This window comes from Plutella xylostella, chromosome 27 (assembly GCF_932276165.1).
Source record: "Plutella xylostella chromosome 27, ilPluXylo3.1, whole genome shotgun sequence".
NCBI lineage: Eukaryota > Metazoa > Arthropoda > Insecta > Lepidoptera > Plutellidae > Plutella > Plutella xylostella.
The window spans coordinates 2,222,625-2,236,324 of NC_064007.1; the positions used below are offsets into that span (position 1 = coordinate 2,222,625).

At 35.2% G+C, this 13,700-nt stretch overlaps 1 protein-coding gene across 3 annotated transcripts in view; it reads left to right on the forward strand.

The window, feature by feature from the left end:
- The window catches only part of LOC105382892, a 531,219-nt gene that overhangs the window by 492,735 nt on the left and 24,784 nt on the right, over window positions 1-13,700 (forward strand). Inside the window, exon 1 of one of the 3 annotated variants that reach the window (XM_038110293.2) lies at window positions 9,078-9,638. The exons of the other annotated variants lie outside the window; for them this stretch is intronic. Within the exon in view, the coding sequence (XP_037966221.2) occupies window positions 9,596-9,638 (43 nt within the window). The 5' untranslated portion in view covers window positions 9,078-9,595. Of the gene's footprint in view, window positions 1-9,077; window positions 9,639-13,700 lie in introns of those variants that run through there. 3 annotated transcript variants of the gene reach the window in all.

A 13,700-nucleotide genomic window follows, 5' to 3' on the forward strand; every position in this document is an offset into this window, starting at 1 on the left:
TCCTGCCAAAAAAATTGCACCTTGATGCACGTAACGCATGGTCTTCGCATATGTTCGATATCGCGTGCGTCCCACGCAAACTGCGAACATCACTATAGCCAATGAATTATCTCGCTTAAGCCGTTGTGTTAAAGACGCCGGTGGCTGCATGATAGGGTTGTGCTCGAGTAATTGCGAAGGGGTTCGAGGTGCGTGTGCTATTTGCAAATTGCAGGCGAGGTGTGGTGCGATGTAGTGCGACAATGCGTTCAGGACACAGATAGGACGCGGGATAGCGCCGTGCATGCAATTTGCGTTCGCATAACTTTGCAACAATTGATTGTGCTGCTCTTGCGTTGTTCGGGATGCGATGTTATTTAGTATTTCAGTTACTGTACATTTAGGTGGCAAAGTTAGTTTTTCAAATAATATCTAAGTTAGTATCGGATCTTTACAGATGTACTTAAATATTTTATCTGGAATTTATTTACTTTGTCCAAACACAAAAATAGGAACGCGGTGTCGGTATTTACATACACCAATTTTCAGACTCCATTTGTAATAGGTATATAATTTATATTAAGTAGGTATGAAAGTTACAATTAATCATAGAAAAAAGGTCACAGTTTTCAGTGTTATCTCTCGATTCATTCACAAATAAATACAAGTAACTTACCTACCTACAATTTCGATTAATATTTCGAGAAAATTTGTACATATTATGTGTAATATAGGGCCACGTACAGGAACTTCGTCCCCTCTCAGACTAATAATATAATCAGTGAGAACGTACTGTAAAAAACCAGGACTCGTGGTCACCCTACCACGGAGAGGTAGCATATGCGGAGTGCAGGATCTCATCACGATCTCAGCACTTTTAATATATCCTTTAGAATTCTTAAGCTGTAAGTGCCGTAATACACATCCATTGAGGTTACTAAAACGTTGGATTTCGGTGTAATTTGTGGTAATGTTGTATGTGGCATGTTGCGATTTGCGTTCTCATTACTTTGTTGCATTATTGTCCCGAGATTTTGATGCTGCCGCCATCTTTAAGGTCAAAAACATGTACTGTATAATTTCCATAGAACCCTTAATCTTTGTCATCGGTTATTTTATTATGTTTAGTTGTAATAATAATAGTGAGGTCTGTGGAGGACGAAGCAGTATGCAGAATAAATTATTTATAAATACAATATACCAACTTTATTGTTAAAACAAACAAAATGTATTGAAGCTCTTCAGACCTTAACATTATAGGAATGGTTGAATACAAACATAAAAAGGGCACAAATACACGAACTTATAATTCTTAGTTTATTTCTTAGTTCAATACTCAAACGACGTCTATATCGATATAAATAAATAATTAAGTATCAATTTCTTAACAACGTTATTATAAGCGTTTTATAACTTCATCACTATTGCGCTTCGTAACTGCACTAAAATTATTTTGTGAGCACTAAAACATTATAGCCTTAGTTAGCGATACCGATTTCATTTTACATACAACAAAATTATAAAAAATTTATAGCCCAGTAAAAAGCAAACAATGTTTCTTTAAGAAGGCCGATAAAAAAACTGTTATTACTTTTGCAAGTGGGTCGACTAATCTGGCTTAAAGTGTTAAAAAGACCTAGTTTATTCCGGTCAATGTAATACTGTAAAGAAATGTATGGTACGAGGTTATTTTTATGAGAATTTACTAGGCATTTTCAATAGCCATTGATATTCGTTTGAGATTACAAAAATAAAAATAAATGGAAAAGTAATAAATAGGCTACTATACAAAAATGCGTTTGTATATATGTAGGTATATTAAGTGAAAAAATTGTGTGCCATTATGAAAAAAAATACCTAAGTCCGTCTGTAGAATTTGATTCGTGTATACGCACTCTCTGTTTCTTTATAAATTCCCGTTCCCTTTGCCACATTGTATCTCATTCATTATGATTGCTATGATAATTTACATATTAGCATATAGGTACACATCTGTCCCAATTTGCCGCTTGTAACGTGTGAAATGGGTAATGGCATACCCTTAAATTCTAACGTCAGAATCACATGGCATCCTTCTCAAGCAGCGTATGAACGAAAGGGACAGACACAAATTCGGAATTCAAATTTGAATTAAGAGGGCGTGTCAGGGTGGATGTTAGAGGCATAATTGGTATTTTTTGAGCAGGTGTTTCTTTAAAATACGGGTAATAAATTATTTTGAATTTTTGTTAGGAATCAAAGCACACCTACTAACAACAGCTAGGTATCTACTAAAATATTAATAATGACATATATGTGTACGTACCGATCATATATTATATTAAATTTTATTCGATAACGTGCTTCCTATCTGGGGGCACGGCAGTGCCCCAGCCAAGTCTCGAGCAAAACGGGCACGGCCGTACCATCTTTTCTCGAAGCGATTCGCGGCAGTTTCGCACCCCCTACATCTTCGATGTGGACAAAGCTAGGAGTTTAGCTTTTAGTTTGTGCTCATTGCCAAGTCACTGTAATTATAATAATATAAAGAAAACTATTGATAAAATTACTAAATGTTGATTTATAACTACAAAATAATTTGAATACGACTTGGCTTCTATGAGATCTCATAACTTTTTACGATAGAAAGACTGCATTGAGAGACTTGGCATTTTTTTACATTTAATGTTTTTGGTTGGATTCTTCTTACCGTTACGGTGATAAAAAACGTGGAATATAGCCTAGAGTTTGTCACCGTGGTGAAAGAAATAGCCAGCCAGATGAACCTCAGTCCCTTTACAAGTTTGGCCCGGTCGATACAATATTAATTTATTTTATGACAAAATAATATAAAAAATACAGATTAGGCATTGAACCATTCTGGAAGTTGCAAAATCTATGACCAAATTAACGGCCATTTTGCTACGGAGCACCAACAGTCCAAGCGTAAATTTCACGGTTTTAAAAACATTTAGTGTCAATACAACTAACTTATTTTTGTAAAGGTAAAGTACTTGATTAAATTTGAGATACGGTATTTAAACTATTGCGCTGCTTCTGCTATGTCTATACCAGTTTATTGAAATAGGTTAGTTACGAAATTAATCGTGCTTGATGTTATTTTTTTCTTTATTTTTTTTTCTTGTAAATACAGTTGGTATTTTCTACTTCAGTGATGAAAAGTTAGTTATAATTTTAAATGAAAAAGGATTTGTAACTGGAACTATCACTAAATCATCATTAGAGTCCTAAGAATAAGGACAGTATCTTTAGAATAGAAACTCTATGCCTTAATATCCCATCCTAACTAATATTATAAATGCGAAAGTAACTGTGTCTGTCTGTTTGTCTGTCTGTTACTCTTTCACGCCAAAACTACTGAACGGATTTGAATGAAATTTGGTATACATATGGCTACTTTCTATCCCAGAAATACCCACGGGAAAATCTTTTTCAGGCGAAGCGAAGCTCGCGGGCACAGATAGTGGTAAACATTACTGATTACTTACGTATTTTCGGTAATTACTCATTACCCTAGGGCAGAAACAGCGAGATATTATCCCGTAAGGCCGTAAAGTTAGTAAGTCCATACCCGTGAGGGTTTTTCTGCTAACTTATTTATCTTATCGGAATATCCCGCGAACTCGTATACTCTTCGGGGATACCGAATTGTTCCTAAAGTTCGTCTGTACTTAGGCTAGGGTTGGCAATTACACTTAAGAAATATGTTGGTACTAAGATCATCACGGTAGAACGTTAAACTCAAGTTATAATTTTTCAGGTCCACAATAAGAAGACTCGAAACCTATAATACCTACTTAAAAAGTACTTATGCGATTTTTTTAATTATATTCAAGTACTTATGTTATATGCATTTCAGATTACAGGCCTAAAAATGCTAGTACAGTAAGAAATATAGATTTAAGGTCTATATTAGTAAAAGTTCCTTCACACAATTTAAAATAAGCGTACAGTGGCATAAGGGAGTGTTTTAACCGACTTACCGAAAGGAGGAGGATTTCAACTTGTCTGTTTGTATTTTTATTCGATTTGGTAACAGACAGCCCTAGAAGCACCTTGACCGAGCGTCCCGCAATTACAAAGTTCCCAACAACTGGGCTAATATCGAAGACAATATTTTACACGAACACCGCAATAGAATAATAGATTCGATACTTTCGCTACGTGTCTGCGAACTACGAACTAGCTAACTTGACGATCATAATGTATTTTTGTGAAAAGTTAGAATAGTTTGTCTATTTACTCCGACTATTTTGACACATGACGATTCTTTGACACATGGCTGATCCGATACATTGTTACTACAGCGCAGATAGAAAAATACGGAATCGGGCGCGCGTCAACTTTGTGCCAATTTCTGTTATAAAAACCTTGAAATCAAAATAAAAATTGTCTATGATTAGACTGGTCATAACATCAGCATTACCAGTGCTGGGCATAGGCCTCTCTCAAGAAGCGACAAGCGCTCCATAGAAGCGTCACAATACTCTGTCCCCTGCTTTCCTCATCCACCCACAACTGACCATGTCAATCCTCGTGTTTAAATCCAATTGCCATGCTATTGACATCTGTAAAATTAATAAGCTATTTCCGAACCAACGTAGATAAAGCGCTTATCAGCTTATGGAACTGACAGATCGAAGCAGGTAACAAGCTGTAGCCAGATTCATTTCTATACAGGGTGTTGCAAAATTGGTATACTAAGCCGAAACCTACATGTGCAGAATGGTATATCTAAGCCCAAAACTGAAATCAGAATTTGGAAATTCGCGAAAAAAATAATTATTTTCTATAGTAAAAAGTCACGTGACCAACAAAGTTTCTATGGAAAATGTTTTTTTTTTTTGCGAATTTTCAAATTCTGATTTCAGTTTCAGGCTTAGATATACCATGCTGCACATGTAGGTTTCGGCTTAGTATACCCTTTTTGCAACACCCTGTATAGGTAGCTTGCTTGTGTTGGGGTCCACCAACCCGCACTAGGCCAGCGTGGTGGACTAGGCCTAAACCCTTCCTTCATTGGGAGGAGACCCGTGCCCCAGCAGTGGGGAGGTGATGGGTCGTGATGATGGTCCTTAGGTGGCTGTAATGTTGTACTCTTCTATAATTCCGCAAGCTTTCGTCCAACAGGGGAATATCCGAATATTGCTCAACATTATGTCACCCGTAGGGTACTAATACCAAGTACGTTGTTCTCGTGTTGTGTACAGTACTTATGTACACATATTGCGAGACACGAGAGACTTAGCTAGGCTCGCTATGTTAACACGTGCTGAGGCGCACATCTATTGGAAAGACACGGCACAGATTTGGTTAACCTAACCGACGATGTTTTCAATTTCAATTCACACTCGTATAATAAGGGCACAACTCAGTAAATCAGAGTGTGGGAGTTTTTAAATTTAACAGGCACATCATTCGAACTCTATTTTTTGGAAAAATAATACAAAAAAATCATTATTTTTTTTAGTTCTGCCACTATTTTGTTGCGATCTTGACATTACGTTGAATAAATGATGAATAACAATTTGAAAAATGCTGAAAGTCAGTTTGAATTCAGAATTCTTTACCCTCCTCATCCTTACCAGTTACCAGTTATCTCTTTTGTTTATGTATTCTTTCCATACCCACCTACAACTAGTTTTGAAAACTTATAAGTATATTATGTTGCTAAACAAAAAAATACAAACTAGTACCTATTTCCAAAAAACTAATCTACAATATCATGCAGGTAAGAAGCTAAGCAAGCGTGAAAATGCGCCATGACAGGATTTGATGCGTAGAAAAAAATGGCCGACAGATTGGTTCTTTCAACACGGCTTGATAACTCGATAGTTGCTCAATGAACTCAGATGTCTGCCAAGAATACATTTTAAAAAAATCTCTCCGACATTATATAATTTTGGGTTAGGTGTGACATAGTGTGATTTGTTCAAAATAATTTATTTATTCTCCGCTTACTGCTGTATTCTTCATCTATAGGTTTCTCTGATTAAAATAAAGTAAAGGAATAAAAACATTCTTAATATAGTGTACCATTTATAGTATCTAAAATAGACCGGTTAGGATGTAGGAGGACTGTAGGAAGATTGATGCCCTCCTACTAAATACAATACTAGCTACTACGTAGTATGAAAATATTATGTCGACCCAATAGGCGAAATACTCAAGAAAAGCTACATTAGGAGCTTCCAAAATTGATGAGCGTGTATGAAGAGACTTATGAATGTAGAGGAATCGAAAAGATCATGCACGTGAAGATCCATAGTCTCTGCCTACCCCTCTGGAAGGTGCTATGTGTGAACATGTGTGTGAATTTTGGGTACCACGAAGGTAATGTATACGTTGTATGTTAGTTGAAGTATAGTAATACCACACCGTTTCGTTTACAATAATGGCCGAAGTCCTAACTGATCATATAAAAATGCAATTATACTTTGTAATAAAGAGAGCAACACAACAATGGCGGAGGCGCGACCATTTTAATCACGAGTTTCCTGACTGAGGGCGCCACAGTACGCGCCGTGACGAAAACTAAATTTTATGCGCGTCAAAATTATAGGATATTGAATTCGTTCCTAGCGATGTGCCGAGAGTCCGGGTCTTTTACCTGCTATTGTTGTATTTTTTTCTTTTCTACGTTTCGGGCCGCATCCAGCCAGTCCTTTTGCCTCCATAGAGTTTTGGAATAGTTCGTGGCATGCTCGTTCAGAAATGCTTTTTCTTTACGTTCCAATTTCGAAATTTGTGTGACGTTTGTGGTATTTATTGAACCGTACCCAACTGTGACTTTGTTTAACACGTTAAAATCATCCGCAAACTGATATTATAGGCAATAATATACCTACTAAAACGCAATACCTACATACTTAATAATTATATTTATTTAAATTTAGATGCTTAAAATACTATTAAGATTGTCAAAGTTCAAGAATTGTAATGATTGTATCTGGCTTTTATATGCCACACTTGTCATACTTTATCATTTATAACAGATCTATCAAAATGTTAACAAAGAATAATATTCAAACTTACAACCACTAAATTCTCTGTCATACAACAAAAAATGTCGCTGTCCATTAAAAAAACTTGTAACTATCTGTGACATCAGTTCTTGGTCCAACCGACCCTACAGTTTTAATTTAATCAGAGTGATCCCAAGTCCCTGAGAACTTTCATTATTAAACCGTAGTAACTGACAACAAAGTAGGTTTTACAACGCCACAAGCTGTCGTCAATAACGCAAGTGACATTGTAAAACCAATTTTGTCCCGAATTATTAAGTTTCAAAATCGGCAAACGAAGCCAGCTCTATTCTTTGTTCAAAGTCGCTTTTATTTTTTGAAAATGGAACCCAATTTTTTGGATTTTTTTTTTGCTTGTTTTTTTCATCGTTGGGGGTGGATAATAGATACGTTTTTGTTTTAGATGCTTCCGATAAAGCCGATCGGGCGTAGTTAAGTTTAGTAAAATAGCCTTGGAGAATGTCTAAATGGGACATTAGGGGCATCAAATTTATATTGACCAGACGACATGTTGTGGAATTTTCTCATGAATTTGTCTAATTCAGTTTTATTAGTAAGTAATTTTTATTTTAATATCCTATCTGATTACGATCATTGAATTGATGAAATAAATATTAAGTTATTACACAAATTGTTAGTAGTTATTAGTATGTAAGTAGCTATATGATTTTTATATATTTAAATAAATATCTATTTAGTTTAAACCGTAGCAGTATGCATCATAAAATAAATTAACTTAAACAAAAACTTCTAAACAAATTCAAAATATTCCAAACGGATCATTACTTTACAATCTTTACATAGTAAACAGACTGAAATAAAGTACCTTCACAAGTGAACCCTGTTTTACGAGAAATAGAAAACCGTAAAATTACACAGGCATTATCCTAAGCTTAAAAGCACCCAAATACAATATGTAATACAAATCAAATCCCAGTAAAAAAGGCAAATCCTGTAACAAACAAGAGGGCCCTAAAACGGTTTAAAATAAATAACGCGGTGCTCAAATGCGGTTTACCAAATAGCCGAAGTAATAGGGTTGGGCTACTCTATTAATCGGTTTTAATCGCAAAATTCGATACGGGTCCAGATCTGTGTATTTGAGGGTTACGGAATAGTGATGTAACCGCTGTACAGAGCCCATCGCCGTCCGACCATCACGATTATAGTTTAGTACTCACTGGAACCTCGCTACATTAAATTTATGATTGCCGTTATCATGTTGTGCTGGGAGAGCAGTAACTTGTAGGTATATGTATATGTATAGGTTCACTGTCGTAGAGTATAGCAGGATGCCGACTTTGGTAGTATAATTTAAAATAATAAGTAGGTACGTAGGTAGTTACGAGTCCATCAAAGAGTTGAAAAGTTATTGAAAATGAATCGTAAAGTTTGTTTATGAGAAACGATTCAATTTATAAGTCAGCACTGTTTTTTACATAAAGTGTGAGAACCTACAAATTATTATTAATTTGGTTAACTGGAAACTTCAATTAATTTGCGTTGCTACATTATGTTTCTCTCGAACTTTAATCAATATAAAGCCAAAGTCGCTTATAATTATTTTCGATACTGAAAGGCAAGCCAATATAACATAATTTAATTAACTTATTGATTATAGTTTAGCTCTGGCTGTAGCCCGAAGCAATTACGATGAAGTATACACCGCGCATGCCAAATAAGTGTTCTCCAAAATCTCGCACAATACAAAATTGTATTTGCATATAAAGTACAAGCGCAAATATTTGCATTCGCGGATTTGCATCGAAATACGGTAATACGGAATCGGGCGACGCATGTTCCAACCCAAATTTTGAAACTTCACAACAACACGAGCGCTCGAATAGGCCCCGAGATCGTGTACCTGTTATTTTTTGTTATCTCCAAACATCATCACGTTTAACCAGACAGAGACGGAACATTCGTAAACCGTAAAGACGATCCGAATGTTTATGAAATTCACGTCGAAAAAGCGGTCGGGACGAAGGGCGATGCCACCGCCAATGCACGACCGTAGCTGGTTCTATTACCCGGCGATTTTGAAAACACCGTCGAATTATTGTAAATTGGGTGCTCAAGACCGCCTCTTCGCTTCGTCTGGCTGATGAGCCGGTCTGGCGACTAGCAGGCAACGCTGCGCCGCGCATTCCTCACCTCTCCCCACAAACTTCATGCCAGTTGCAACTCGACCTCCGCCGGCGTCGGACCGCTGTCCGTCCGCACCAAAAACTATCGTACATTTTAACAGTTCTGATCAAAACCAGTGAAAAATTACAAATTCGAATTATGAGTTTCAATTCAATAACGGCCAGTGATATGAAGTGTTTCTGTGAAAGGTGACTGTGACTGGATCGGATCACGTACGATGACCAAAAGTTAAAGTTGGGGAGCGGAGAAAAAGTTGTAGCCCGATGCAGTCGGATGCTACAAAAAATATGTGCTGGAAATGTTATTAGTGATGGGATCGTGTGACCACGTCCACGTAGCTAGGGATGTGAACTGTGATATTGTTAAAAAAGTGCGACAATCACGTAGATGATTGTCATTATTATTTGTGATATTGTTAGTTTATTATTTACCAAAGATTCCTGATGATCTTGTACATTAGTTTGTGTTTTATATTGGTAGTTTTAGGTGAGTCAACCTTTTTTTACTTATTCTTCCCAAGTGATCATAACCAGATAATTTACGACGGCAATAATGTAGGCTATCATTTATTCGAGTGATTTATTTGTAAACTGATATCCTTATTGGTATTCATAATGAATATTAATTTATATACAACAGATATCGAGCCAAATGAATTACAACGATTAAAGAAAGATAGAAATAATGGAACTAAAATTAAAATGAATCTTGGAATATCTTAAAAAGCATTGGTTTAAGGTTTCTTGCAATAAATAACACATTCGACGATTTAATGTTGATATTTAAATTAGCACGATAAGAAATCAAAATGGAGCGAGAATCGTTAAAATTGAGTGATATTGGATTTCGTGAAATAAATAACAACGTTTATTACATCAATAAAATAACATACGTTTTATCTTAAGAGAATAACAGATTTCCAAGTCAGAGAAGTCGATTGAAATGTAATGAACAACGACCGATTCAATTTTAAGAAGCTCTCATGACATTGGAATAACTGTCGTACAGAATTGAAAACACCCATTAATTTTATCACTAAAAACTTACCCGCATCGCATTTCCTCCCATAAATTTTCGAATCTATCGCTCCCTCTCACACAAACTGACAGGCATGTTGTCATTTAATACTGTCAAAAACGTTTCTATCGACTATTTAGTGTCAATTAGGAGAACATAACTTAACATTACTGTCACGAAAATGCCTTTTGACGACCGTAGGCCACACACAGAGACCGAATTAAAATTTCAAATCTCATGCTTAATTTGTCATCAACATGTTTTCGCGTGCGTAGCTTACATTAGTGGACACAAACCATAAATTTTGCATTAATTTGATTCAGCTAGGTCCTTTTTGGAAATATATATTATACCTACCTAAATATAAAAAACAAAATCTCAATATAGGTTTCTTATGAGATGAAAAGCTTTATTTATAGTTTTTGAGATCAGTTGATGCTAATTTTAATTGTGCTGTGAAATAATTCCTTCAAAAGTAATGAATTTATAGAAAATACATTAACTTTTGCATTCATTCTAAATTACATTTTACGATAACAAACCGATAGGTATGCCAACTTATAAACTTGTAATATATTAACTGTAACTATTAATATATCCACCTGGGTGGAACCTGAAAATCAGTGGTTCGTTACTAAGATCCTACGCTTAGTTACCTATAGGTACAGAGGTATTGAACCCTTTTGGTGTGCTTCAATAGAAACACTTCACCACTCAACTTCCATTCCACCTACTCTATGTAGAACATGCTTCCATAATTTCAATATTTTGTGCGTAATGTTTAATGGATAAAATAAACTTTTTTTAACAATCAATCGGAAAAAATTGATTTAAAAAACAGTACTTTCTACAAACAATACTTTAGCTTCTTTTAATACACAAATGTTTCATAAATTTACAGTATTTTTTAAATTCATATAATATACACTAAATATCGAATTATATTTCGTGTTCGGTAAGCTTTCAATATTTTATGTCGTTGATGGTACGTTTTTGAGAGTATTCGAAACTCAAAAGCCGTGACCAAACTGAATCAGAAGACGTGACCGCGGTGTAAAGTTTATTTCACTCCAGAAATCGTTTCAATTTTTACTTCTCCCAAATGGACGCCAGAAATTTCATTGCTTATTCTAATTAAAACTTTGTAACAGTTGATGTGGAAGAACGGCTTTAAGATAATAAGGATGTTTTTGTCCAAGATCAAAGCTCTAGTTTTAAAAGTATTTATAAGTATTTACCTACCTTTGTTTAGAAAAGCATGATTAAACAAGAAGCCATATATTTAATTTTAAACTTGTGGATACAATTAATTTTTTAAATCGTTTAACGTTAGGTCGGTACCTTCTCCAAAATTGAATTCAATTATCTCTGTGACACAATTTTCAATCTTGAAAGCTAATTTGGTTAACTGGGCTGGGTCCAAGTCGCTGTAAAGTCTTTAAATAGTTTTCATTTTAAATCTAATTTCGTGGAAAGTACGTGCTTGCTGAATGGGGAGTTGCCTCGATTTTGCGGTTGGCAACGCCATCTAGTGTTGGGTAGCAGTAACGTGAGGATGTCTTCTCAAGTTAGTGCTTTTCCAGTTTTAATGTCTCCATTTAGGTAAATGTCAATGGACTATTATTTTAAACCGGCAATGAAATATAACTTTAATTTAGGTGTTCACAAAACACTGAATACTAAGCGCTTTAGAGATGCAAGAATAGAAATGATGAACAATGCGCTGGGAACGTTGCTAAATTTATGTTGCATAGTCGGAAACATTCATTCATATTCTCATTTGTGAAAAGGCGCAAAATGTGTTGAGTGTTAAATCCTTTGTTGAAACAAAACAAATACTTAGAGCGTGCTCACTCAATAACGGTACTCTATGATTTAGTTTCGGTGCGTTTTCGAGGCGTGGTATTTTTAGAGATGGACGGAAGTACGGATTTTAGGGGCCGTTAGCGTGTTATACGGATGACTTATAGATTATGTTGTTACATTAATTTATGTGCGGCAAAATATATTTTTCTTAATTATAGCCTTGAATAATACGCTCTTTTATCACGAGTAACGATTTTACACAACGCTTAAGTAATTAACTGTTTTAGGAACTTCTATTTTAGACGTTTCGAGATTAATAGCGGTTGAAGCTTTTGAATTTGTTGTGTTATAATTATAATAAAAGTTTATGACCCTGTGAGAATTCAATAGCTATGAAAGTAATACAAAGTTTTACATGTAACAAAACGGGATGTTTCATGACATGAAAACAGCAACTCAGTGTTATGTCGAATCTCACTGATTAAACAAAATGTCTCAGCATTTTCACAGTTTTGAACTCCCAACAGTTATAAATAATAATTTATTGCTTGCCTAATTCTTTGTTAACTAAGAGTAAATATTATTATTAAAACACATATGCAATTTTATAAAAAGGGCATCGAGAGACAAAGTCTTAATCACTCTAGACGGTAATTCTGTACACGAATTACATAAAGTTGTAGACCAAAAATTCATCAAAATGACGAGGTGTGCTCTTTTGGCTTTCTTTGACTATCTGTGGAAGTATAGTATAGTAAGGTGGGGTAGACAGTCACCGGGGGAAGACTATCAATGTGTAATATCTAGTTATAAGCAGCTTCCTTCTCTAGTTTGTCACGCTGGTAAAGTGGTCCACTGGTGGTGGTTACCACCATTATATTTTCACTTATATTTTCAACCACATAATATTATAACCTTACACTTTTTTTTGTTTTTTAAAAAAAACATTTTTAGATAAAATGATGTTTAGTAGGACCTACATAGTATCTACTTCTTACGTTATCCAATATATTTTTTGCCTGTAATTACAATCATAACCTTAATCCGTTACGACGGAGCACCTGACAAATGTATTTAACTTTTTATTACTCAATTTTATTTGTGAAAGTTTAATCAAGAGGCGACTTTTTGTACTAATTTAGGACAAAGCGCTCTTAATCAAATTTTAGTCATTCACTCGACCTGCTACTAATAGTACCGTAACATAGGTATATAGTTTATGCTTGGTATCAACTGTCGAATTCTTATAATGTATTTTCGTGATCTCCAGATAAATTATTGTTTTAAACATTGCACGTATAAATATCATTACGAATTCTATCAGTCGCAGCTATAAAATCAGTGTTGAAGTTTTTTTTAACACTGAATCTACATAGCAAGCCAAACTTTTGACGTGAAATCTAAATCTCATTTTCATTTATAAACAATGGCAACACCAGCTGCCGGCAAACATTAGCACAACGTAGATCACAGTTAAAGTTGTGAGGCAAGTAGTTACCTAGTGTTAACTTTTAACTAGTGTAGAACACGGGGCTAAATGAGTTTGCTTGCACATCACTAGTGCTCCCGCGGGGGCTAAACTTTGCCGTGATCCGTTCGGACACTTATTTTATACTATACGATGATCCGTTGGGACGCTTAAAATATTAGTCAACATTGGAAGCTCGTAATTTCGGTTCGAAGGTTCGAAAATGTTTTCGAAGAAAGCGAACGAGACTTAGTTCG